General features: G+C 33.9%; 4 protein-coding genes across 6 annotated transcripts; 3 read left to right on the top strand and 1 right to left on the bottom strand.

Annotated features, from left to right (window-relative positions):
• Positions 1 to 5,974: 5,974 nt before the first annotated feature.
• Positions 5,975 to 10,050, top strand: LOC103492954 (ubiquitin-conjugating enzyme E2 36). Of its 2 annotated transcripts, none has more exons than XM_008453544.3 (8): positions 5,975 to 6,185; positions 6,374 to 6,401; positions 6,595 to 6,681; positions 7,200 to 7,258; positions 8,957 to 8,998; positions 9,086 to 9,159; positions 9,469 to 9,566; positions 9,778 to 10,050. In XM_008453544.3, exons 1-8 carry the CDS (start codon positions 6,150 to 6,152, stop codon positions 9,813 to 9,815), a joined length of 462 nt encoding a protein of 153 aa, XP_008451766.1. In that variant the 5' UTR covers positions 5,975 to 6,149; the 3' UTR covers positions 9,816 to 10,050. The 2 variants fall into 2 exon arrangements, with proteins under 2 accessions (XP_008451766.1, XP_050942979.1); XM_051087022.1 differs by having other exon boundaries at positions 6,001 to 6,185; positions 7,203 to 7,258.
• A 2,091-nt stretch (positions 10,051 to 12,141) lies between these two features.
• LOC103492953 (uroporphyrinogen decarboxylase 1, chloroplastic) lies at positions 12,142 to 15,949 on the bottom strand. 2 transcript variants are annotated; one of them, XM_008453542.3, is made up of 6 exons: positions 15,774 to 15,949; positions 15,528 to 15,673; positions 13,796 to 14,181; positions 13,411 to 13,695; positions 12,909 to 13,144; positions 12,142 to 12,524 (listed from the first exon to the last, which is right to left on the bottom strand). In XM_008453542.3, the coding sequence occupies exons 1-6, from the start codon at positions 15,797 to 15,799 to the stop codon at positions 12,356 to 12,358; spliced, it is 1,248 nt and encodes a 415-aa protein (XP_008451764.1). In that variant the 5' UTR covers positions 15,800 to 15,949; the 3' UTR covers positions 12,142 to 12,355. The 2 variants fall into 2 exon arrangements, with proteins under 2 accessions (XP_008451764.1, XP_008451765.1); XM_008453543.3 differs by lacking the exon at positions 15,774 to 15,949 and having other exon boundaries at positions 13,796 to 14,197; positions 15,528 to 15,672.
• Positions 15,950 to 17,084: 1,135 nt separating this feature from the next.
• LOC103492952 (tubby-like F-box protein 7) lies at positions 17,085 to 21,032 on the top strand. The gene is made up of 4 exons (XM_008453541.3): positions 17,085 to 17,631; positions 18,211 to 18,298; positions 19,370 to 19,499; positions 20,227 to 21,032. The coding sequence occupies exons 1-4, from the start codon at positions 17,281 to 17,283 to the stop codon at positions 20,795 to 20,797; spliced, it is 1,140 nt and encodes a 379-aa protein (XP_008451763.2). The 5' UTR covers positions 17,085 to 17,280; the 3' UTR covers positions 20,798 to 21,032.
• A 1,221-nt stretch (positions 21,033 to 22,253) lies between these two features.
• LOC103492951 (uncharacterized) lies at positions 22,254 to 27,299 on the top strand. The gene is made up of 8 exons (XM_008453540.3): positions 22,254 to 23,119; positions 24,063 to 24,179; positions 24,872 to 25,065; positions 25,140 to 25,245; positions 25,352 to 25,499; positions 25,681 to 25,820; positions 26,413 to 26,579; positions 26,655 to 27,299. Exons 1-8 carry the CDS (start codon positions 23,059 to 23,061, stop codon positions 26,946 to 26,948), a joined length of 1,227 nt encoding a protein of 408 aa, XP_008451762.2. The 5' UTR covers positions 22,254 to 23,058; the 3' UTR covers positions 26,949 to 27,299.
• Positions 27,300 to 27,582: the final 283 nt, after the last annotated feature.

The following is a 27,582-nucleotide window of genomic DNA, read 5'->3' as shown; positions in this document are numbered from 1 at the left end:
GTCTGTGGGTGACAATTCGGGTGAGTCTAATAATGGTATTTTAACTTGGGATTATTTCAAGTTTCTTTTCTAACATTATATGTTCTTATAATTTATTGAGCAGGGTTTTCTTCTCAACCATCTGCGACTTCGACTCCTAGGAGACGTGCGTAGTCTCGACTCTTAGAGTTGGGCACTACGTTGCAGCCAATGGGTGAATTTTAATGACGATCACCCATAGCGCGAAGAAGCTTATTTGCCCACACGTCGTTCGCTTCAGCCAGGCGATGGACGTGTGTGTGCGAAAGACATTTCCTGTCCGCTGCCTTAAGTGGGCAGATGTAGGCAGAGAATACATCGAGGTCATCAAGAGCGACCTTCAGGTAAGTTCACTACACATTTATGATTTCATTTGAAACATATTTAAGTTAACCAAGCTAATGTGTTGCTTTTGTAATGTGTAGTGGTTTTTGTGCTTGATTTCAATGATCAAGCATTGAATAGGTTTGTTGGGCATGAGATGCTCACCACCTTTAAAGAGTTTCAGGGCGACTGTCACAGACACGTCAAAAAGTACAGCGACCCCAAGGAGGCTCGTGCCAACCCACCACACCTATTGATGGGACGTGATGAAGATTGACACTTCATTTGTGATCACTTCATAAGTCGTGCATTCCAAGCAAGCAACTGAACTCTTTGTCATGGTTAATTATGATTTCAACTTTAATATGTATAAGAAAGAAACAATATAACTGTTTTCATGCAGAAGTAATTATAGACGAATAAGGCTGCTAGACAGAAGCAACCTTATAATCATAATAGCGGGTCAAAGTTGTTTTTACAACGACAGCACGATCTTTTTGAGCAAAGAGGGGAGTCGGTCTATCGTGTAGAGTTGTTCCGATAAACACACGTTCGTGACGGGACGTTCGTGTCTCAAGCTACGGAGGATGCGCGTATAAGTCATCCAACCAACACTTCTGCTTTCATTTGTCATCTTTAATATATAATATATTTTTTACTTATTAAGATAGTTTCTAAATTTGTTGCAGAATCAAATGCTAGAACTTCAGTCTCAGCCTATCTCATAAGGTAATCAACCACTCTCTGGGGATGAGATATGTGAGACAGTGTTTAGTAGACGAGCGAACTAACTCAAAAGGCCTTGGTTGGGGACCCAAGCTGAAGGCCCACAAGACGACGAGTGCGAGTAGTTCCACGACGTCAGGTCTGCAATCCACAGGAGAGCTTCAATTACAAGCTAAGCTTGATCAGCTATGCAACAGATTGAAGAGTAGACAAGAAATCATGAAACGTTAGTTTCAAAAGTGGAACGAATGCGGAAGTTGATAGAAGACATGACTCGGGTACAACAAGGACTACCACATGACAATCCCTAGCTTTTGTGGTACATATGTTTTCATTATTCTTAAATTTTTGAAATTACAGTATATAGTAATGATATGCATATATATATACTAAACTTAGCCACTTTTGTATCATTGTAGGACCCGTAATGTAGAATGGCGTACGAGGCTCGATAGAAGACGTATGACTTTCTTTGCGCTTTTTTGTATTATGAACATTAATTTTTTTTATTATGAACGCTAACTTCTTTGTATTATGAACATTAAATTTTTTTGTTGAATTTGTGTTTGTATTTCATAATTTACTAATTTATTTTGAATTTTCTTTAATTTAATCGAAAACGAATGTGAATATTTTAGGAAACAGAGACTTGATTGAAAAACATTACAGGAAAATATTTTAGGAAAAAAAAATTTACATATCTAAAATATAAAAAATACATATTAAAAATATTTTCCGACGCACTACAAACGTTAGGAATATCCTGCAACCGTCGCGCCGAGGATAGTTTTTCCCGACATATGGTTGACGTCGGATATATACATGTCGAAAGTGGTTATTCCCAACGCACCAATGACGTCGGAAATGTCGATGTCGGGGATTACTTACTTTCGACACATTAGGAACATCGGTGAAGAAAACGTCGGGAGAAGGTTATTCCCGATGCCTTGTTGGTGATGCGTCGAGAAAAGGTCTCCCCATGCGTTTCTTTCAACGGTCTTCCTGATGTTCCTTTCTGCGTTGAAAATTGGTTTTCTGACGTCTTTTTCACTTTCGCCAACATTTTTGTGTGTCAGAAATCTCCCTACTTCTTGTAGTGTGAAGCTCATATTGTTTAAACAAAATTTGAAGATAACATTGTATTACCGTGTTGTTTGTTCATGTTTTCTTTTAGGGATCATTAGCTTCTTTTTTAACTTCAACTCGCTTTCTTTCCATTGTATTTCTGTCAGTACCATGTTTTGCACCAATGATCAACCATTGTGGCTTCCATTTTCGATTGTGTAAATATTGTTATTGTTTTTGTTTTCAAAATCATTGTACGTAGAAACTAAAAACATATACCTCTTCTTCACTTGTCAAAACTATTGGGTATTTGTTTGCTTGTTTTTTCTCACCACTTATTGCAGCAGCTCTTAATCTTTCATTGATCCTTTTTCTTCCTTCAGTTCCATCTATTTTCATATCTCTAATATTTCTTTATATATATTAGATTAAATAGCCTTGCAAAACATTTAATATCTTGTGATCTGTTGGTGAATCCTAAAATTAAGAAAATCTATTTATAAGATGTTATTTTAGTTTTACAAACTATTTCAAATAATTTTCCATTTAACATTATTTCTTTAACCTAAAATATCCAAGCATATTTTCTAGCGATGTATATGTAGAATCAAATTTTTTAAAAAATTTGAGGCATTGAGGCATTGCTTTATAAAGAAAAATTAATGTTTTGGTAAACCTTTCCTTTAATCTCCAATAAACAGTGAATGGCAGAACGAATAATGGACTTTGATCTTTTAGACGACAGACGAATGAGTGCAACGACAGAATATGATTTTGAGAACAAACGAACGACGGACTGTTGATCAGCTGATTTGATGAACGAACGATAGACAACAATTTTTTGTACGACTATTTGAGGAACAAACGACAGACGGTTGTTTTATAGACCACAGATGATGGGATGCGATTTAGACGAACGAACAAATGGTAGTCACGAACGAATAATTAAATGGATGCAATTCTGACGAACGAATGAAGGCCAATCTTTTTACGGCGTACCGGCTTTTTTTACTACTCATCAGTGGTAGGCGAACAATTTTAGCGAATGGCTGCAAACATAGTTCTTTGTCTTGAATGAATGCTTCTTTTTCTTGGCTCAAGCTTGAAAACGGAGGGTAGGGAGGAACTTAGGAAGAGGTAGAGAGAGAATAATAAGGGAATTAATTAGGTTGATCTGATGTTTGGCATGTCATTAATTGCTTACCTTAGTATTCAGTTTTATCATAGTGTATTTGGGTGGTTTTTAATTGTTGCGTACTTATTCAAATCATTTAATTGAAAGTTGGGGTTCTAGACTGGATGGGGTTTTTTTTGACATTTTATATTATTTTTTTAATATACTTTTTGATTTTGTCATTTGTGTAATTTTATATTTATTTTGCTATTTTCCAAACTAAAGTTTATAGTTTACTATTTATCTAGTCGTCCCTAATGAGAAAATTACCTTTTTATTTCAAGTTTTTAGTGTTATATTTGTTTGGTTTCTAAATTTTAAAAACACACTTCTTTTAGTTATTGAACTTGGTTCTTCAATATTAACCAACCATATATTAAAAGCAAACGAAAATTTTGGTAGATTAAAAACTTGTCTATATAAATAGTGATTGAACTTTGAAAATGTTTCAAACTTACTTTTTATTTTTAATGGATAGTTACAATTATTTAAATTCAAATTATTAGCATGTATAACAACATGATAAAAAAATTGCAAATATAGCAAAATCTCAAAGTATATAAACTATATTGTATAAAAGTTTTTCAATTATAAATTTTGTTGTATTTATAGTTTAAAAAAAATGGTATTATATCCCTAATTATTATGGTTAGAATCAATACCTATTGCAATTACCCTACTTCAAATAAAACTAAATCAATTATGAGAAATAAGAGATCTATACTATAGCGTTGGATTTACGCATACACAAACCCCACTTTCATACTTCAATTCTAATTATTAGCAAAATTCAATTATTCTTTTTTGTATTGTTTTTGTTCTTTTCAGCAAATTCTACTATTCTTTGTCGAATATAAATTTTCTTTGGATTTTTTATATTTATATTATTTAATTTTTAATTTTTAATTGTGGATCCAAATACAACGTTGTACTTTTCAGTTATATTCATAGTTTTTCTGATAATGTGTTTAATAGCTAATTTTGTAAATATTTGTTTTCTTATTCTGCTTTTTTTTTTTTTTTTTTTTTTTTTGAAAAAACCCGAAACTTTATATATTTATCAGACACAAATTAATGTTTGTAGAGTTATTTAATACAACGATTTTAAAATTTTGAAGGACACTTTTTAAATATATTCTAATGTACTTTTTATTTTCTTTTAACATAGATATTTAGCCTATTCATCAATAATATATATCTAAAAACTAATCAAATTTGTTCCTTATCTAATACTTTGGTAAACATAAAACCAAAAATTTTATTTAGAACAACAGTTGTGGACCAACTTGATGTATCATGATTAAGAAATTAAATTTTTTAAATTTTATTTCTATATTCATGTTTATGGGATATGGACGTGGTCTAAGTTATTTTTGTCCTTTATTATACTACTAAAAAATTAAATGTTCAAAACTTTTTTTTGGTTTATATGCTTTCATAAAATAACAATTTAGTCAATGAACTTTGATTTGTAATGATTTAGTCACGGTACTTTTAATTTTAGATTAATTTAGTATTTGTAGCTATAAATTTGTAACAATTTTATTCCTAGTATTAATAAATTCATCAAAAGTTGATGCTGATTGTTATTATTATTTTACGATGTATACTTTGTGTTATCTAAAATTATTGAGATTTAATTAGTTAGTTTGTTTACGTACGTGCAATAACTCTAGTTGATTTTTTACACCAGAGATTAAATCGTTATAATTTTTAAAAGACATGGATAAATTGTAACATAGCCATTGCAATTACTCAAATTGTTAGAAAATTGAAAATTAAGGGACTAAAACGTTCCAAACCAAAATTCAAATACTAGATTGTTACTTCTATGAACGTTTAGCAACTATAGATGGTTTTTAACAAATTTGAACTAAACCACCATTGATTGACTTATTAAACATAGTTTGATCAATAAGAAGTCACGAGTTCAATTCATGGGTCAAGGAATGCATTCTTCATCTCCATTTTCGTTTAGGTCGTAGGGAATTCTTCTCCCTCTTCCATTTGAACAATTCTATCTATAAGATGCTCAACATTCTTTAGGTTAAGCTTTTAAAATAGTTGGTGATTGATGATTTAAAACTCTATTGTCCTACTACTATTAAAATGTTTGAGTTGAGACATAATTCTCCTTTTTAAATATGTTTTATTTTGAATGCTCCTGCTTTGGTTTTTTCTTCGTAATTATCTCACTTGTTTTGAACTTATTAAAAATATATATATAAAAAAACAAAATTAATTTTGTAGTATGATTTTATGTCCTAATAAGTCAAAAGGAATTATTAACTTATTTAGTGAACCCTAGAATATTAAAAAATCTAAAAAAACAAATCAACTAAGACATTAAATTTAATTTAATATCTAATACAACACCAAATATTTTATTTTGTTTTCTAGTAAGTTCATAATTTTAAAACAAATACAGAATAAGCTAAAAATCCTTTGGACAATCTATTGGTTAATTATGGTAATAAAAATATGTATTAGATATTTTAAGAATGGGAAGGAGAAAAGAAAAGAGAAGAAAAGATACAAAATTTAAAAAATTTAGGACTAAATTTGAGATTTAAAAAGAAATTGGGTGGAAAATATAAATAAAAATAAAAATAAAAATAAAAATAACAATAACAATAACCGAGTGGTTTTTATTATTTATTGCTTATTGAGGCAGAAAGATACAAATAATTGGGTGGTGCCATCAGAACCTTCTTTACCTCCGAAGCTTTCCCTTCGACTCTTTTATAATCTAGAGAGAGAGAGGAAACCTTTCTTCTCTCCACAAATTCTCTCTCTTCCTTTCCTCTAAACCCTATCGCAACCTTTCCAATCCAACCTTCCAATGGCCAACAGTAATCTTCCCCGAAGAATCATCAAGGTAACATCCCCGATCCCCTCTTCACGATCTCCTCTCCTTTCTCCCGATCCCTTTTCCTCTTTTTTTTTTTTTTTTTTTTTTTCATTTCCTCAAGTAATGGTCTTCTTTTAGATTTACGTGTTACTAGAATTGGGTTATTGTTCTTACTTCAATTCATTTCCTTTCCTCCATTTTGTGATCAATTGCAGGAAACTCAGCGTCTCCTCAGTGAACCAGGTGAGTTTTGAGGGCTGGGGGTTGTTTAATTCCTGATCTTGTTACTGGATGTATCTTTTTTTTTTTTTTTTGTGATTCGGGTTTTCGTTGTTGTTGATGACTTTTATGGTTTGGATTAACGTTGGATAATTATGAACTCTACGTTTGTATTGATTTATTTGATCTCGATCTTTGATATATTGTGTGATTTTAGCCCCTGGGATCAGTGCGTCGCCATCAGAAGATAACATGCGATATTTTAACGTCATGATTCTTGGCCCGACACAGTCACCCTATGAAGGTAAATTACTTGACAGTATGTTGTGGTTGTAGGAGCGTCGAATTCTTTTGACATGAGTGACTATAGGACCAACTATGTATTTACGTGTAGTTTCCCCTAAGTTTTATTGGTATCGATCTCTGTAAATGACATTCACAGTGATGATCAACTTTGAGTTTATCTTTCACTAAATGAAAAAAACGTCTTATTTTCCTTTCTAACTTTGGTTTCGTGTCTACAGAATTTAGAAAACGGTGAAATTTTAATAGTAATTCCAGGAAATACCCTTCTCTTTTCTACATGTCCTAAGCTGCCAAACTCGGGTTTGTGCTTGCTTAGTTTTTACTTAACATGGAATACATTTTATTTAGAGACATAATCTGATTATCATTTCACTGTTTTTAATGAAAAATGCTATATTTATCCCTTCACTTTGGGTTCCTTTTCTTCCGACCCTCTGGCAAATCTTTTATTGTTAGTTTAGTACGTTTCTATAAGTTTTTATGTGCTTATTTGTACTGACTTCAAAGTACTCGCAGGAGGTGTTTTCAAATTGGAATTATTTTTACCTGAAGAATATCCTATGGCTGCTCCCAAGGTGATTTGTATTTCTTTCTTCTGAGCTTATTAGATAGACTTTACTTTCATTTCTTCCACTAATATTCTTAAAAAGAAGTATTTTTTTTTTCATTAAAAGCAAAAATGTATTAACAGAAGTTTCCAGTGGGAAGCTCCAAATACCGTTCAAGATAATTTGAGAATTTCTGTCCTCATACGTGCTGTTAAAATTTCTTATATTTATTTAGTTACTTATACTTCTTGAATTATGATTTCACTTATGCATCATCAGGATGGGAAAACTAAAAGCTTCATCATATACTGAATTTTCCATCATTATGGATGTTTTCTATCTTGCATCAATACAACATAAAAAGATCAGAAGTCATTGCAATTTACGTAGCTTTTTCTATTTCATGAATCATGATATTGACATCTACAAATACAACTCAATTGTGGTTGATCTATGATACACATGGGAGCAAATTGATATTATATGAAGGGAGTGTTCAGCAAGGTGGTCCTCACAGTAGGAGTTCGAGTAGCTTATTTTATGACTTGCTTTGTGAGTCATAGGCTCACAGCTTTGAGAAATTGAGTGGAAACATGTTTGGTGGGTTCTTGCTAGAGGTCCGGTTGTGTGGGATGAAATTCATGACAAACTGTTTTAGGCAATTGTTCCGAACTTGTTCCTTTTCTTATTTTGCGTCGGAAACTAACTTTCATACAGAGATGAAAGAACAAATTACAAGGAGAGGCCCACACTGAAGAGCCTGAACGAAACAGGGAAAGCATCCCTCTGAACATTTACAAAATTGACCCTAGAGCATCTTTTAGGCCCCCAGTTATATATCAATGTCACAGGAGAGGTAAAGTCAAGAAAGAGAGCAACAGGTAAGTGTGGGGACCACTATGAAGGAGGTTATAAATAGGAAGTATGAGAGAGGGTAGGGTAGTTAGTTACTGAGTAGAATCTTCTCGAGAGTGAGAGGTTGAGGGTAGAGACAATTGATTGTGATTGTGCTCTTAGTGAATGTACTTGGGGTTATCAACCCATTCTTGTTAATAATAACCCATTCTTGTTAATAAGATCAGTATCGTCTATTTGCGATACCTTTCAGCATCCCCTAAACTTGTAATTTAATTAGGCTAATATTAGAACAAATCAAGCTAATTTTGATTTTTAGAGTTTCTATTATTTATTGTTGTAGAATGTACCTAGTGATGTAAGTATGCTTGAATGTTCTTTATTTTCTCTATTTGCTGTTTGACTGGACTGTCGTGGAAGAGAATAAGCTGTTCAAGGATTTAATGATTTATTCCATACTGACGAAATTTCAATTATCATTCGTTATTACTTATTCTTGTAGTACATATAGTCAAGTATTCAGTAGGAGTGGGTTTGTACACGTGTCATACCTGTCGAGAGGGAGTTTATGCTTGAAACAATTGACACTCATAACTCATAAGCTTACTAATTTAACTTGAAAGGTTAATCATATTAATGGAAAATTGATCCACTAAGGACAAAGACGTAAAACAAGGGAAATGTTTAAACATTGTTGAGCCATCTTTTAAGTTCAATCAGATTTCGTATTCAGTTGTAGGTGTTTTTTTTTGGAACTTATTGAAACCTCTATCAATTACCTCCATCACCATATTTTGATTTTCCACTGTTTTCTTTTCTATTTGAACTTAACAATGTTCTTTTTTCGTGTGATTATTTTTTGTGGTGCAGGTTCGATTTCTCACAAAGATTTATCATCCGAATATTGACAAGGTATGTGTCTACTTTCGTGGTTCTTATTGCCACTCCCACCAACATGCTGCAGTTTGGTTATTGATGGTATGATTTTCTGTAATTTAGCTTGGGAGGATATGCCTTGATATTCTGAAAGACAAATGGAGTCCAGCTCTACAGATACGAACTGTACTTTTGAGGTATTATATTTATAATGTTTAGTGTGATTTTCAGACCTTTCACTCATCTAATTAATTCGAGGAAATACAGATCTGACAATTTGACTGGCATGCATTTTATAATGCACACATTGGTTTAGAGTGCTGAAATTATTAACTGCGGTCATTTCCTTGGGAAATTTTTCATCTATATACAAAAATTCAGATAACTATACAGAAGCTGAAGAAAAGTCAATTATCAGTGGCATCCATTTATTCTCTTCTTGTCCTGCGTCCCAATTCTATGAAGATTTTTTAGTAACAGTTACCTTCTCTATTACTTTCTATCAGTATTCAAGCTCTTCTGAGTGCTCCAAACCCAGACGATCCACTTTCCGAGAACATTGCCAAACATTGGAAAACGAACGAGGCGGAAGCTGTTGAAACAGGTGAGTTGGTCTAAGTCATTGCTTTCATTAACCTTTTTGCTTAATAATTAACCTTTTGTAGTCTCAATTTAGCTTTGTGGCAATTTGGGTAGTATGTTCTTTAAAGTTTTAATATCATCTTGATGAGCTTTTGATCAGAATTTTGTTACTCCTAGTCATAGTACATAAACTCTATGTGGACTGACACCATTTTGTGATTGGATGATATCAGCAAAGGAATGGACTCGATTATACGCAAGTGGTGCCTAAAGGGAAAGTGCAGAAGGCTTTTACTCTTTTCGGTTTAATAACATGAATCTAATGTGTCTATGGTGCCATTTGGTGTGGATTTTAATGAAATATTTGGAAGAATTTACAGTGTCAAAATTGTCTCTAAAATTGTAACGATCTCTAAAATTGCGTCTCTTTTGGCAGGAGTCTGTGCCCCCATACTTTGTATGATGATATGATTAGATGAATTACATTCTTCTCTTAAGTTCTATTATCTCCCTATCTCTTAGCCCTTTAGGTACCCCACGTGACTTTTCCTTTTTCTTTTCTTTTTTTATTAATGACCAATGAAATCCAATTTCAAAAAATTGATAACATTGGTATAGTATAGCTTTTTTCCCCTCGCTCAAGTAAAAAAAAAAAAAGTAGATATTTACCAAGTGTACTGAATCGGTGATTGTTGACTGCGTTCTTACAATTGTTTATTAGGACTTTTAGATCGAATCTAATCATGTGTGATAAATTTTGTCAACTCAAATAAGTCTTATTAATAAATGAATTCAGCTCAACTCAAAAGTTCTCAAAAGTTCTTTTGTGGTTGGGTTTGTTCGGCTACTCAATTCATTTAAATTTTGGTTTATAAAGATGTAAATATTTAAGAATTGCAATTTGATTAGTTTTATATATTGAATTAAGACTATCAATTCAATTTTAGTTTATATAAATGATTTCTTTTTCGACAAGTTGAAATCTCTTTGTTGAGTTGTCTGGAGAATTAATTATTTATGTATATAAGTAAAAATGATAATAATAGGTTTGAATTGGCTGGTTGGGATGAGTTGTTTTACGTGAATCCATGAGTTAAACTAACTCATAAAATTTTTATTATCTGAATTTAACTCAAACTATATGAGTTGGTATTTTTTAACGTCTGATTTTTCTAACCTCTTGTGTTAGTCGGTTTTTGTGGACATCTCTACAAATTTGAGGTGATACACAAAATAAAGTACTATACTCAGACTAATGCTGCTAGGTGTAACAATCGTAACTTTCAAACTCGATTGTGCGACACGTGTTTTGCTCGGTCAACAAGTCAAACTCGCGGTATGATATAGCCTCCTTCCACGTTCTCGGGAAAATGTTTTTATAAAACGGGAGAGAGAAAGTAAATAGTTGAAAACATCATAAGAGAAAGCATTGAAACATTGAAGATTGTCAATTGCAAAGAAAATAGCTTAGTTTGCAAAAGTGCGACAAGGCTTGGGCAGGGGTCGGACTACTCAGGTAACTCTATAGTACATATTGAGATTTTTGGCCTTGGCAGAATTGCATATGAAAAAACCGAAATGTCACACTGTGGCTCCGCGACACGAAAACGAAAGAATTAACCTAGACTACTTTCAAGACATAAAAATAAAGCGATTTAGGGGTATTCGGGCATACAGCCATAGCTAAATAATACCTTGGACAAGTATGCCCTTGATACTAGGCATCCATACATGTTTTTCCCTCTTCTCTTGTGTTCAACGTCCGGTAGATCAATTGTTATCCTTGATTGTGTTTTAGAATTTTTGATTAAATTGTAGTTTTAATCTTATCAATAACAGTTAAACAAATATATAAGGCACGTCCTAGAAAAAAACTTCAAAATTTAAAAATAATGTCGCAACTTATTACTATTTAATATCCCTTTCAGCTGCAAAACATGTGGACCATACTTGATTTTAATAATTCCAGCAACTGTCCCAACAATCTTATACCTAAAGATGTGTAATCTAGAAATTGAAATAGGACAGTTCTTTGTTAGAAACAAAAAAATCTGGAAGAGGTCAACGCCCGTAAATTTGAGCCAAACGAAATCAGAGTGTTAGATAGTCTATTTGACTCGGTACACCAATCTTTTATTTCTTTTTCTTTCCCTTCGTTGATGGCAATTTACAAGTACCGTGAAAAAGAGGAAAGAAAAAGAAGAGTCTCTTTAATGAGAGGCTAGTCATCATCCTTATAGTAAATCCTGAACCGGAAATTTCCTTTCTTCACTCGAAATTGGAGTTGAAAATAACAATCATTCACAGTGAACAAGTAGATTTTATGACTGTAATTCAGTATTGTACAACCTTCTAGAGTAGACCCCGCCCAAGTAAGATTGGAAGTAATTTTGGAAATGTATGATTGTCTTTCTCTCTCTTCAATTCATTTCACACCAGCCTTTGGAATAAAGGCTTACATGGGATCCCACTAAGAGGAAAAGGGAAAACAAGATAAGGGTTCTTGTGTGTGTGTGTGTGAGAGCGAGAGAGAGGGATCCCACTAAAGGGAAAAGGAAAACAAGATAAGGGTTCTTGAGAGAGAGAGAGAGAGACTATTGTTTCAAAAATTGGAGGTTACTACAACTGATACATAATTTCACAAAAAACACACACGCACTAAAAACAGGCCAACCCTTGAGCATGTACACAGAAACTTCAGGGCTTGAAAGCCAAAAATGTTAAAATAAAATGTCAGTGCTGCTTCCAACAGGGTTATAAAAAACTCAACCAATTCTAAACAAAAAATGGTTGAGTATTGCTCTTACTCGACTATGCTACCAATTTCGGCTCTTGGGCGGTCAAATCTTGAGACAAGGTATTGAAGTTCAAACTTCTAGCTACATCGAAGAAATGTGCAACTGCCTCTTCTGGTGTACCGACAAGGACGCCATGTCCGAGGTTTAGAATATGTCCTCTTGGTCCTGCACATCTCACAACCCTACAAGGAAAACCATATGTTTAAAACAGAGATAACAAGGTTAAGAGGCCAAATCACGTGAAACCCCTTATCAATAAGGAAGTGGAAAACAAGAACAAGAGATACTTTTTATGTATCTATATGTAATATGCTACTTCTGTCACTATTTTACATGAAGCGAGCAATTGAATAGGATTTTAGGATAGGGTCTCCATTCTTAGCCAGTTACCATTACTATGTCGCATAGCCTGTACGGTTCTTCCTTAAAATGAGGCCGAAAAAGTTACACAGAAAGGTAATTAAACAAGAAACAGATTCTCCTGGCACTTAAACAGTAGACCGTAGGCCTAACTCTCTAATACTTAACAGTCATGAACAAAGATGACAGGAAGCTCATTGACAAACCTTTGAATTTCTTCAGTTAGAGCAGGAAGAGTAGAAAACAGATAAGCGGGGTCAACATTTCCTTGTACACTGATATCAGTTCCTAATCTGTTCCTTCCGTCGGCCATGTCTACTGTCCAGTCAAGCCCAATAACATCGACCCCTGTTCCTTTCATGCGCTCTAGAAGGCCTCCATTTCCGTTGATGTAGAGAACAAGTGGTGTTTCTGGGCACTTCTCCCTTACTGTACTCACAATCTGCCAAAAAAGACCCCGATCAACAAAGCATAAGAGATCGTGATTGCAAGTAACTGATATTGCAACTTTATCTATTTTATGCTGACATTTTAGGGAATCATCATTTTATGTTAGGTTGAAATTGACCAATTAGGCGAGGTTGTTAAAGAGATGGAGGTGTTGGATTTCTTTGAACTGAGTTCTCTGTACCAGAAAATTGGCCAGCTAAATAAAAGAAGGATGTCGAATAGATGAGAGGAATTTTAAAAAGGGTAAAGACAGCTTACTTTCTGAATATACGGCTTTGACCAGGATTCCCACATATCAGGTGGCAACTGACCACCCCATGAGTCAAATATTTGTATGCAATGAGCCCCATGTTCTATTTGGTAAATAATATATTCTGATATTGCCTGTGTCAAATGAGAAAGTAGAGTCTTCAACACATGTGGAGCTGTGTGGCACATTCTCTTGATCGTCGTATATGTTCGTGTTGTACCCCCTTCCACTATATATGTTGCAATCGTCCAAGGAGCTCCTACAAAACCCAAGACAGCAGCACTGCCTTCAACCTATACAAAATGAACAATACAAATAAGTGACTTCAAAATTATTCACTATCACAAAATATTGTTGTTTTTCTTATAAGCACAAAACTGTGACAAAAGCTACCTCCTTGCGTAGCAGTTTAAGTGATTCCCCCACAAAGTTGAGTTTATCCAGGTCAATGGGATGAAGAGCTTTTAATCCCTCCTCAGAGCGAATAGGTGTGTGAATAACAGGGCCTCTTACGTCTTCTATGTCGAAAGGAACGCCAAATGCAGGTAGAGGGGTTAGGATGTCGGAGAAAATTATAACTCCATCAGGATGGAAGGCCTCCCATGGCTGCAATGAAATTTCTACAATGAGATCAGTTGTTTCTGATCTCTCTCTGAAAGATGGATATTTCTCTGCAAGTTTTCTGTAAACTGCCATATACCTTCCTGCCTGGCGCATCATCCATGCTGGTGGGCGACTAACAGGATCTCCTCTAGCCGCCTTCACCAATAGTGGAGGATCTGATCAAAATATTCACTGAAAAGTGAAAATAAGCACCGCCCATAATTCAGAATTCAAATAGAAGGAAATAACTGGTGTTAAACACAAGCATAACTATGTAAGAGATAATAAAATAAAAGTGATCCTCTAGTTGTTGTCATTTCTTTTCGAAGTCATGTAACAAGAAATTTCTAGAGTTAAGTATTTCTATAGGATCAGAAACTGTCACGTCTTAACAACTGGCAATGCATCCTTAAGCAACTATGCTAATCTTTTCTATCACATGGGAGCGCAGAAGCATTTGAAACACAAGCTAACAAATATATGGGGATAAGGCTGCTTGGGTAGAGTAAGTCTATCATTTTGGAGAGATGGAACTTTCTTCACTTTTAAAAGTCGAACGGTAATTTTCTCAATCAGCTGAAGTAAATTCTTTTTCGTGTTGGACTTTGGAGTTCAGCGGCCTCTAAAGGACAACCAAGGACAACAGCAATAAATCTTCCTGCTTACAAGGAACTAGATCGGCAAACATCTGCACCTCATGGGAAGGAATGTAAGTACCAACTAAAAAGTACAACTAATCAAATTAACCTTCAAACCAGAAAGCTTTCTCAAATTTTTTTGTCACGTTAAAGAGGTCACTGGCCTAGGCAATCTGAATCCATAAAGGAGAAAATAAGACGTCATCTAGAAATCAAAGATAATTTAAACCAACATCATCTCTACCATTTGAAAAGTTCTTCAATTGAATGGTTCCTAAGGGATGAGCAACTCACCCTTGCATTTACAGTGGATGTTCCGACAATGGATACCATCAGGTTGGGTGATTTCTAAAGGAACAGCCCGAAAATGAGTAATTAAATGGAAGTCTATCCCCCCAAACCATGAAAAAAGGGGTCACCTTCTACTCATTTTACCTATGAACATGAGCATGAAGATCAGATCCCACGGATTTGCTTTAAAATAGTTCTGAATCACAAAGACCACGTTTGGCAAGGTTAGCAAGGCTTTTACAGTGCTAGTCATCCAAAAATTCCCCCATTGTAACATCGCCGTCCCTCCCACAACCTGTTCATAGCTCTAATTGATATTTCCTATAAACAAATATCAACAATTTCGAAAGAATCCAGTAACCACGAACAGTGAAATTCATTCCGAAATTCCAATCATTCAAGTCAACAAAAATCCAACCTCCCACTAAAATACCAAATCCCATCCATATTCAAGATTTTAAAAGTTTCACAAGAATTATGAATCTCCATATACAAAACTACCACATTACTCAATGAAAAAACAAAGAGTAACCCAATTCAAAATGAAGAGTAACTAAAACGGAAAAGAAGCTAATAGACAAAATAAAGCATACCAGGTAAGGAAGAGGAACAAGCAACAGAGATGGGTTTATTAGAAGAGACCCGTGTCGTGGAAAGAAGGAAGTTAATGGAATTGGTGGATTTCAGGGGGGACTGGAGTAAGAAGCTCGAGGATTTCCATCCTAGAGAAGCGCAAGCACTGCAAATAGGAGGCAAAAAGGTTGGCGCAAAGCAATTAGGAAAAAAAAAGAAAAAAAAAACAGAAGAGGAAGAATTGGGAAAAGAGAAGAGTGAATAACCTGGCTGGGGAAGCGAAACAACTCATTGGAGAATGAGAAAGAGAGGAGAGTGAAGAAGAATTGAAGGACGAAGCAGACCCCTTTTCTTCTTCTTCTTCTTCTTCTGCGATGCGTTCCTTATCTAACTCTGTCACTATTTTTCATCCACTTCTCAACCCCCTTCCCATATTTTACAAATTACAAATGCAATGAGGATTTTAACCACGTACTTGTTGGTTAAGCTCGTCTTCATTTTCTTTTGGATAAAATCACCTGACACTCCAAATTAATTTTTAAAATTGTTTCACTCCCAACAAAATATTTACATCCCTTAACTATCTATTTATTCTCATCTATCGTATACAAACTATGATATAACATTTTGCTAAATTTTAAAATATTTTAATTCATTTTGTTATATTTGAAACTTTTTTGTTTTCTATATTAAAAATATTGATTTTGAATTATCCAGTAATAGAATAACTATATATATATATATAATAATTACAACATATTTAAATAATAAAAAAATTACTATTTAAGATAATTATTCGTTTGATAATATTAACATTTATTTATTAAGATTTGAAAGTTTTTATTTTTTTAATAGAACTAAAATTTAAAAGCTCATGACCTAAAATAATATGACCATCGAGATTTTAGTTTTAGTTTTAGGTCATATCGTTTCAAATTTAAAATTTATTAGTTAACAAACACAATAAAATAACAAAAACAATAGGGTTAAAATTCAATTTAAACTCAATAATATCTTTAGGTCAAAATGCACCGTAATACTGCTTGTTAACCATATGGCATAACAACGTAACTATTTTTTAAATGTAAAATAAACATGAAAGTAAAATGAAAACTAAGATAAAAAAAAAAAAGTTATATGGTAAATGTGTAAATACTTTTCATTTTATATAGAAGATGAGAAATGAGATTGTGAAAGATAGTATTAAGTTTACAACAGTATTCCAGTTTTTTTTTTTTTTTTTTTTTTTTTTTTTGTCTTTTAAAATAATTTTGATAGTCATGCCTACTTAAATTAAAGTCGACCAAATCCAATTTGTCACACCTAATAAAATAAAAGTGGTTAAATTATTTAATTAATTTAATAAAAGAAAAGAAAAGAAAAGAAAAGAAAAGAAAAGGCGAAATGTTTGAAAATATAAAACAAGATATAATTATATATAATAATGAAAAAGAAAAGTCGTGATTGTGAGATAGAGAAAATTTGGAGTTGATTTGTGTGTGTGTGTGTGTGTGTGTGATGGACCGAGTCGTGAGAGTGGAAAAGCCCAAACTCTAATTTATCGCCTCATCACAAAACCGCTAAACTCAAAGGCACTGTCTGTCTCTCAACGCCTCATCGCATCTTCCGCTTTTTCCTTTGGTTTCCCCTTTTCTCACAGCCCTGTTTCTTTAACATCTCTCCATTTCCCCCCTTCCCCCATGCTTTCTCTCTCTATATTCTCTCTCCTCTTTCGCCATGTGAAAGCCTAAGCCCTAATTCCCTCCACCCGCCATGTCTCTTCGCCGATCCTTTCTCTCTCGGAGGTTCTCTTCCAAGTCTTCCTCTAGAGGAGATCTCAATGCTCTTCCTGGAATTCCTCCCCTCTCCCCCTCCTCCGACTTTGATCATTCCTCCCCTCTCTCTGGAGGCTCTCATCCTCAATCCTCCTCTTGGTCTTCCATGCTTCCCGAGCTTCTTCGGGAGATCATTCAGCGGGTTGAGGCTGAAGAACATGGTTGGCCTAATCGCCAGAACGTTGTTTCTTGTGCTTGTGTTTGTAAACGTTGGCGGGATATTACTAAAGAGGTCGCCAGGGCCACACCTCATTCCGGCAAAATTACTTTCCCTTCTTGTCTCAAACAGGTATTTCGTTTTTTCTTCTTGTTGTGATATATTAGTTGATCTAATCGTGTGCAAGTTGTTGTTGTTCTCCTCATACCATTTTGCTCCTTCGCGTTCATGTGAGTATGGTTTTTATTTATTTCATTTACTTTTTTAATTTAATCTGAGAAGTATTTGGGTGATCAAAACTCATAACTCAGCCTTAGTTTTTTGAAAAATGTGCGGTGTTGTGCATATGTTCGTGGTTCCGGATGGATTTGGAACTTGTTGGGGCCGGGGGTTTTTGATTAATGATAAACTGTCTGGACGTTGATTACATACAGCTATGAGTGTTATATAGAGAATTCTATTTGTTGGGATGGGCCAATTCACGATTTTTTTTGTATTGAATGATTTATGACACATACAGAGATTAAATGACTTATGAATCGTAATTAATTCTGAATTATCAGGTTTATAATATAGTTCTGTTCTGAATCTTACGAGAAATCATTGTCTTATGAGTTTTTGAATGAAAATGTTATCTTAATGTCATTATTTGTTACGTGGTACACTTTTAGCGTCTGAATGTTTATCTAAATATGGTAATGTCTAATGCAGCCTGGACCAAGTGATCTTCCACATCAGTGTCTCATAAAAAGGAATAAGAAGACTTCAACATTTTCCCTTTATCTTGCCCTTACACCATGTGAGTAACTTCTGGTGTATTTATTCAATTTGCCCTTACACCTTGAAAAGAATTGAAACTAAATACATTTTTTTTCAAGGCATGAACATAGTGACAGTTGAAAAGTACTTGAAAATTCATTCAAGCGGGTGCCTAAACATTTGCAGAATTACCTAACATTTGGATTTAAAAATTTTATATCATAGTATTAGTTAATTAGTGAAACAATCTGAGCATTCTTGAGGGTTTTATGGTTGAAATGGAACTGATGAGTATTGTTGATAATGTAACGCTCATGTCTTGGGTTTTTCTTATAATAAATATCTGTGCGTTTTGTACATGATTTTGATTTCTCTTGTTCTCTTAAACACTCATTTTGATGGATGCAATACTTTGCTTTTTTTGAGTTATGGTTCTTTTATCCAGTAGTATGTTTCTTAATCCTTTTGTTTGTTTCATCCTGCTTATTATGAAAGGCCTGGTCAAGATTACAAGTCTTTCTTGTCCTCTAGACAAGGATTCAGTGAGGCTGGCATGGGCAACAAAGGAGGCTTATGTGTAACTTCAGTTAGGGTTGATAGACATATGGGATTAATTGCGTAGCTTAATTTCTCCCTTGCACACATGCGTGCACTTATCAATCATTAATTGAATTTATGGAAATCTCAACTTTTCTAACCTGAGCATAGGCCATAGCAACTGGTTTAGGCATTGTAACTACAACCAAAAGGTTAAACATTTGACCTTAACCAAGAGGAAGATTCACTTTCTGTTTTCTTCTTTTTCAACTCTGGATTCTAGTTAAAAATCCACGAGTTTAACCTTTTAAAGTTATAATTTATATATTCGGCTCTTTGCATTTAATTTGCAACTTTTGTGTCCTGTGTATGCCTGCCTTGTCATTGGTGACTGGCATGTCTCACTTCTCTCTCCTTCTTTATATATATATATATATATATATATATATATATATATATATATATTAGTCTTATCATTATGTATATTACCTTACTGTTGTTTGCCATTTCCTATTAGTAATAGACAGTATGTGTGCTATTAGCTCATTTAATATTATTTCCCCTACCTTTCCAGCATTTACAGATAAGGGAAAGTTCCTCTTAGCCGCACGGAGATATAGGCATGGAGCTCATACTGAGTATATCATATCCCTTGATGCTGAAGACTTATCCCAAGGAAGCAATGCTTATGTGGGGAAGTTAAGGTACGATACCTGTCATTGAGAGAATTTAGTCAGAACAAATTGATTGTTTTGATGCCTGCTATTTTCATTTCTTTTAGATATCTGATACACTGGGATACGCTGTAAACTAGTTTTACTGTATTAATATAATGGTGGGAATTTTTGAATCTTCTGCCTGATCTTCCTTGCATACACTGTCAAACATCTTTTGAGAATTACAAGAATCAGAACTATGAAACTACGTATCATTAGTGTAATAACGTCATAGAGTCACTATTTTTAAGTTTAACTGAGAAAACCAGCTACAATAATCTTTGAGATACTAATTTTGAGGGAATATTCCTGAACAAGAGGAAACAGAATTTCTCCAGTTGAAATAAGGGTAGGATGAACAATAACTTTAGAAATGTTTGTGCCTACGAGAACCATTGTATCGAATACTGTTTTTGCTGAAAGAGAAGTCATTTAGATGATTTGCAAAGAATTGCTTGATGTTACAAAGTGTTTTACTTCGTACGTTAGATAGTTTACTCCTAAACTACAGAGAGATCATTAGTCAACACATTTTTTTCATTTTAATGCAAAAAGGGGTATCCTTTTTCTCTCAGTAATGTGTGCAAAATGATTTCACTGTTAGCTTGGCAAATTTGCTGCTTCAATTTTCTGGTTACAAATTTTAAATCTAGCATGTCTTTTCCTGTTAACCACGTGCACTAAGTTGTTACACCATTTTCCTTTCGCCTTGCAGCTCCGATTTTCTTGGCACAAATTTTACCATTTATGACAGCCAACCACCACATAACGGTGCAAAGCCATCGAGCAGTAAATCAAGCCGCCGGTTTGCAAGCAAGCAAATTAGTCCACAAGTGTCAGCAGGTAACTTTGAGGTTGGGCAAGTCTCTTACAAATTTAATCTTTTGAAGTCAAGAGGCCCAAGGCGAATGATATGCTCTCTAAAGTGCCCAGTATCAGAAGACAATGGAAGTGAGAACTCAAAGATGAAGAAATCTGAGTCTCTTTCTTCCTCATCTGGGTTGACAATCTTAAGAAACAAGGCACCTCGGTGGCACGAGCACCTGCAATGCTGGTGCTTGAATTTTCACGGTCGGGTTACTGTAGCATCTGTTAAGAACTTTCAACTTGTTGCTACTGTTGACCATACCCAGCCAGGAGGTAAAGGGGACGAAGAAACAGTTCTACTACAGTTTGGAAAGGTAGGCGACGATACATTCACTATGGATTATAGGCAGCCATTATCAGCTTTCCAGGCTTTCGCCATTTGCCTTACTAGCTTTGGCACTAAGCTGGCGTGCGAATAGTAGTATATTTTACCAAAATTTGTTTAAGAAAATGGGGCTTCATTGATATAAGTCTTTTTCTTTGTACATGGTGCTGTTGTTATTGTGTAACTGTGACCACTTAAAAGAGAAAAATTGAAGTTCAGAGGAACCAAACAATACAATATTGTGTGGTGCTAGCAAGCACTATGGCTTCTTTAAATCTTTATGTATATGTAACATATATAATTAAAAAGGACGGAGAATTGTTTATTCACCTCAATGTTTTGATATTGTTGCTGTTGTGTTTTTATGCTCATACCTTAACTTTTTAGGTTCTTTTATTTGGGATTCTTCCCTTTTTCTTCAACATCTTCTGTACATTGGTGGTTAGTGAGTCTGTTCCCTTTTAGTGGTGGAAATGGCAGTCAGATGTTTCCTTTTGGTTTACTGTCAGAAATTTTGTTTGTTATACTCCTAACATCATCTTTCAACCACGTTTTTTATGTCATTTTGAATGCTCTTTTTGGGAAATATATCATTAAATCTATTTTTGGTGGTTGCTTTGAATTATCATTCATACTAATTTGTTCGGTCTTGTGATCTCCATAATGTTTATGTTGACAACATGTTTTTTCATTTCTATTTTTATTGTTTTTCATTAAATTACTTCAGCTAATGGGGACTGGAGGGTTTGAACCTCTGTTAGTACATAAGTTTTTTTTTTTTAAAATAAACCAACAAAATATTACTCATTTTTAGAGGTATGAAACCTTTACTTTGTTAACAAAATATTGCTAGAAAAAACTTTAATTTGTTATTTTTCTAAAACAAATTATTACTTATACGTATTGAAGACTTTAACTAACGTATGAAACCTTAATTTGTTATTTCCCAAAAAAAAAAAAAAAAACCTAATTTGTTGGCTTTTCTTTTCTTTTTGTTTGAATGACTTGTATGTTAGCTGTCTTAGACATTATTCTAAGCATCATTTTATTTTAAGTTTCTTCTGAAAGTAATGGTATCCAATAACTTCAACGTTTCATGAACACTTCAATTGACATTTTTATGAACAATAATATTTGAAGATTTAGAAATATGCAATTGAAGTATGCCTAACCTATAAAATGGATGCAAAACCATGTAAATCAAAGCTTACAAAAATGCTAGTATTAAATCATGGAGTATGAATTAAATGCATGCGTTCAATATAGTTGAAAAAAGGATTTTATAATTTGTTTTAAAAAAAGAGTACGTTAGTTTTATTTTTTCGTACAAGTTTTTTAAGGTCTAAAATCTAAATGATACAATCGTCAATATTTCAAGGATTGATCGTATAAAAATACTAATTAGGTTATAATAGTTTGTAGGTTATTATAGTATGTTTGAATACCGGTTATTATAATCTAGATTATATAAAAAATTATCATGTATTTCATTTAATAATTATAACTATTTAAATGTTTCTAATATTCTTGGAATGAGAAAAATAGAAAATATTATCAAACATAGTGTAAAAATACACAAAAAGAAATGGAAAACAAGGAAATGTTTGTAAACGTGCCTAAAAAGTAAAAAGTATAGAGTAAAAAATTTATAATTGATAAAATTGTGGTAATTGATGGGTTTCCTTACGGGTTCTTTTCCTTTTCATTATTCCACACGTTCATTTCTCCTCATCTCTTCAATTGTTGAACTTGCCAGCTCTCCATCCCTTTCTTCCCCATCACCTTCAAATCCGTTTTTGGTTCAAGTTTGAAGAACAAGAACCCATCCTCCATTAACTTAAATGATATGTTTCATATGTTACACTCCATCAAGTCAGAGTTGGGGAGGGATTTACATGTGAAGACAACAATTCCATTGATATAATCATATTGGAATTAGAGTCTAAAATTAGAATTAAAAATCTCCGCCACCACCATTGTTGTCCTCGAACAAACAATTTGAAAAAAGAAGCAAATATTCTTCATCTTCCTCCATAGCCATTACGCTCACCAAAGTCGAGTGACCGTAAACGGAGACGGAGTTGAAAACGAAAACATCGGAGAAGGAAGATGGAGAGAGAGACACATCAGAGAAGGGAGAAGGAAAATGAAAAGAGAGAGAGAGACATCGGGGAGTTTGAGATAAACCTAATCACCAATTATGTTAGTCTGTGGGCCTGAAACATTTTTCTTTCTTTGGGCCGAAAGTGAAAAGGTTGAAGGCCCACTAACGGAAAACTCCCGATCGGCAGAAGTTCCCAGGGATCTTCTTCTCTCTTCCGACCTCCTTTTCGCAACGCTGAAGTGGAAAAAACTATGGAAGCACAAAGGCGAACGAAGATGAGGATCGCTATAATCCACCCAGACCTTGGTATAGGTAACAACATCAGTTTTCTCTACTGTTTCAATTGCTGTATTTCATCTCTCTTTATTATCTGTCGTTTAATTTTCTGTATTGGTTAGAATTTTTATTTATTGAGGATGATAAAGTATTTACACAGTGTTGGATGGCCTGTAAGCGCATTAGGATATTTTTATCGATTTTTGACGCTTGTAGAACCGGCGGATTGCACCGGCACGTTATGTGAATTTGTTTCTTGTTTTGTGTTGATTCCTGTTGTTGCTCTTTTCTCCTTAGATATATGGAATGCTGGCGTGTTAAACTTAATAATTTAAATTGCTGATTTATTTATTTAATTTTTATGTGTCTGATCCTTCAGATAGTAATTTGTTGGTAATACATTGGAAAAGGTGGTATGACTTTTTTGATCATATTAATCTTCGAGTTAGAGGTAGAGAATACATCGAAAGGATTAAACTTAACATATATCTTAAATTTTAAATTTTGATTTCAGTGGTGATTTAGCATACATTTTGATGGAATTTCACCTAAGGAAGCTATAATCAGTCATATTTTTCTAGTTGTCATCTCCCCGTCTGTTTCTATACAATAATAGCTGAAAACATTGAAGGGTATTAATTTCCCAACGATTATCCGGAAAACAGAAGAAAACTAAGAATGGATTTCTTAATTCTTAGCATGCAACTTAGGCAATAAATTCTAAGTCAGAGTCATGCAAATAATAATTCTGAGATTCAATCCGAAGTTTTCATTTTTGATTTCTTAATATATATTTTTTTTATATCATTGTTCAACTTTCATCTGTTAAGATAGAAGATATTTAAAATTAGAACCAATGGACGACAAAGTTTCTTCCATTCTATGTTTCTTCTTGTTCTAATTTTGAATTCATGAATATATTTTCTAACCTTCCGAGTTCATTGCCATAGAAGTTTGTAACCGAGTATAGTGTTTACAGGCGGAGCTGAGAGATTGATTGTAGATGCTGCTGTTGAACTTGCTTCCCATGGACACAGCGTCCATATTTTTACATCACACCACGACAAAAATCGGTGCTTTGAGGAGACCCTTGCTGGTGTGCTTTACTGCCTTCTTTTTTTTATGGATTTGTATCGGGAATGATATACTGACAAAAAGAGTTTTATGTAGTTTAAAAAAATGTGAAATATGAAGAAATTCTAGTATCTTTAAACTCAATTATCTAACAGTATCTTCTAAACTATATCATAGTCTTAATTTGAACGAGGCATTTGTGTAGCATGGGGCTATGATAAAGTGATAATGTATATTATATATAACATATCAATTCCTTTGCTGTTCAAAGTAGAAACTTCTATGCTGAGAAATTTTAACGGCCCCATTTTGCTTTAGTGATTGCTATAAGGATGTTCGTTCAATGATCAGGGAGAGAAACAACAGAGTGTTTTGTGGAGTAGAGAGACTAATGAAGTTTGGTCTTTGATGATGCTTCATGTCTCTCGTTGGGCTTTGGTTTCAAGACTTTTTGTAATTATTCTCTAGTCAATTTCTTACTTAGTTGGGAACCCTTTCTCTCAGAGGTTTTTTGTGGGCTTGGTTTTTTGTATGCCCTTGAGTTTTTTCATTTTTTTCCTCCATGGAAGCAATTGGTTTTATCCAGAGAAAAAAAGGAAAAAAAAAAAAAAAACAAAAAAAACAAGTGATTGCTTCTTGTAATTTTCTTCAAATTTCTGCTTTAGTATTTCTTCAGCTTTTCATTCTAATACTTTCATTTGTAATTTTTCCCAGGAGCGTTTCCAGTTACTGTGTATGGTGATTTCCTACCTCGCCACATCTTTTACCGCCTTCATGCCGTTTGTGCATACCTACGGTGTATTTTTGTCACTCTTTGCATGCTGTTCATGTGGCCATCGTTTGATGTCGTACTAGCAGATCAGGTCTCTGTTGTTGTTCCAATACTTAAACTGAAAAGGTCATCAAAGGTATGGACCTTTCCCCAAAACTGTCTAGACGTCAATTTATCATGGTTGACTAAAGAAGTTGCATGCTTACCCAGGTTGTATTTTATTGTCATTTTCCGGATCTCTTACTGGCCAAGCACACGACAATTTTGAGGAGGCTGTATAGAAAACCCATAGACTTAATTGAAGAACTGACAACCGGTATAGTTTCTGACAATACATCTGTTTCTTTCAATTCTTACCTTCATTCAACATTATATCCATCCTACTCTTTGGTACTTGCATTTATCACTTTTCATAATCACAGGAATGGCAGATCTGATATTAGTTAATAGCAAATTTACTGCATCCACTTTTGCCAAGACATTCAAACATCTTGATGCACGAGGAGTTCGACCTGCTGTTCTCTATCCAGCGGTTAATGTAGATCAGTTTGACGAGCCCCATTCTTCTAAGTAACGGACATGTTTGTATATCTCTTGTTCCTTTGAGTTGAAAAACTTTTTATTGTGATCTTTAGTATGTTAAAATATTTTTTCTTTCTCATTTTTTAAAAATAATTATTGTAATTATTATTATTATTTTTAATGTTCTCTGTTATATTCGTTTCAATTCTTATAAATTTGTTTATATCAGGTTGAGTTTTCTTTCTATCAACCGTTTTGAAAGGAAGAAAAACATTGAATTAGCTATCTCAGCCTTTGCCAAGCTTGGGACGCTTGAAGGAGGCACTCTTCAAGATTACAATGTAGCTGATGTTTCCTTGGTCATTGCTGGCAAGTCTCAACTTTTTCCCCTAGTACTGACATGTTTTGCGGGTGTGAAATTAAACCCTGTTGTTTTCTCGATCATGCATGGTGGATTGATCATTCATCGACCATAAATATTTGGCAATAGTGTTGTCTCCTATCATGTTATAGTGGGGTGTGGATCCTATTGAAAAATTATTATACTAAAAGGAGGTTTTAAATTTTAATGTTCAGTAGAAGTAAGTGATTTGCTTGCATAACTAAGAGGACTTTACGCAAGCTTGAAAATGATTTCTTTTCGAGAAACTTCAGTTATGCATTCATTTTGATTGCTGTAATGGAACGGGATGGGATCTGCTTGGAGATTTTACTAAATAGTTTAATACCTCAGCTTTTCCAAACACTAAGCCTCAAATGTAGAACGGTTTGGCTAGCTAGTTAATGGACTCAACTCTTTATCTTGGTTCTGCGTCCCATTAATGACTGCGACTCGATGAGTTCAAGCTTGATACTGTCCAAATTATACATCATAGATGATATTATTTTCTGAAGATCTCCTGCAGAGTAATTTTACCATCATACAACATTTTAACATTTTTCTTTTCACAATTTATTGCAGGAGGCTTTGATAAACGGCTAAGAGAGAATGTTGAATACTTGGAGGAGCTCAAGAATTTAGCTGAAAGAGAAGGTGTATCAGAACGTGTTACCTTCATCACATCCTGCTCAACACTTGAAAGAAACGCTCTTCTTTCCCAATGCCTATGTGTTCTCTACACGCCAAAGGTTTGTCCATCTCCCATTACACGAACTCCTCCAAGGCCCCATCTTTCATTCTTACAGTAATATGAATTAATGCAGGATGAGCATTTTGGCATTGTTCCTTTGGAAGCCATGGCAGCTTACAAGCCAGTTATTGCATGTAACAGTGGGGGTCCAGTTGAGACCATAAAACATGGCACCACAGGATTTCTTTGTTCGCCTAATTCTCAAGAGTTCTCTGTGGCAATGGCAAAACTCGTTCAGGATCCTGCTATGGCAGCAAGAATGGGTAGGGAAGCCCGTCAACACATTGTTAAATCTTTCTCTACAAAGATATTTGGTCAGCAACTGAATCAATACATTGTGGATGTCGCTCGACTTAAGAGAGACTGAAACGGAAGATGAATTTAGTATCAAGTCGATTCACCATTAGATGCTGCACAACTCTTTGAACCCTAACTTATGGATATTTTGTATATTGGTAAAATCAGGAACACAGTTTACACATACTGCTTCGTTCTCTCTATATATATATATATATTGAGCACTTGTTTGGTCTCTCAGTTGAAGATGTGAATTAGAGCTCATTTGAGTTTGAGTTGTTTAGATAGAGAACTAATTTACGAGTGTGATAATAGTTAACTGAAAGCTTTGGCCGGAGTTATAGAAGCTTGAGAATTTTGGTTGAAACAATTTCTATTTGCTGAAAATTTTGATGGGAATTCGAATTTCCTGTTCAGTTTATGGGTATTCCTTGTTTCTGTTATTTTATTGTATTTTATTTTTTTACAATTCTTTAAATTCAATTTTGTGTTGTGGAATTATCGACTTTTGATGTCTTTTTGACCGATGATATTACTCATTTATTAATTCACTTCAAACATTATGAAATATAATTTATAATATATATATATATATCTTTGTTTCTTTTTCCTGAATGACTTGTGTCGTAAAAACTGAGCACAATCGAAATACAAAAATTGAGAAAATATAATATTAAAATCAATATAATATAATATATGAAATA

The sequence above is a fragment of the Cucumis melo genome, chromosome 7 (assembly GCF_025177605.1).
Source record: "Cucumis melo cultivar AY chromosome 7, USDA_Cmelo_AY_1.0, whole genome shotgun sequence".
NCBI classification, from domain to species: domain Eukaryota; kingdom Viridiplantae; phylum Streptophyta; class Magnoliopsida; order Cucurbitales; family Cucurbitaceae; genus Cucumis; species Cucumis melo.
This window is presented reverse-complemented; position numbering and strand designations above follow the sequence as displayed.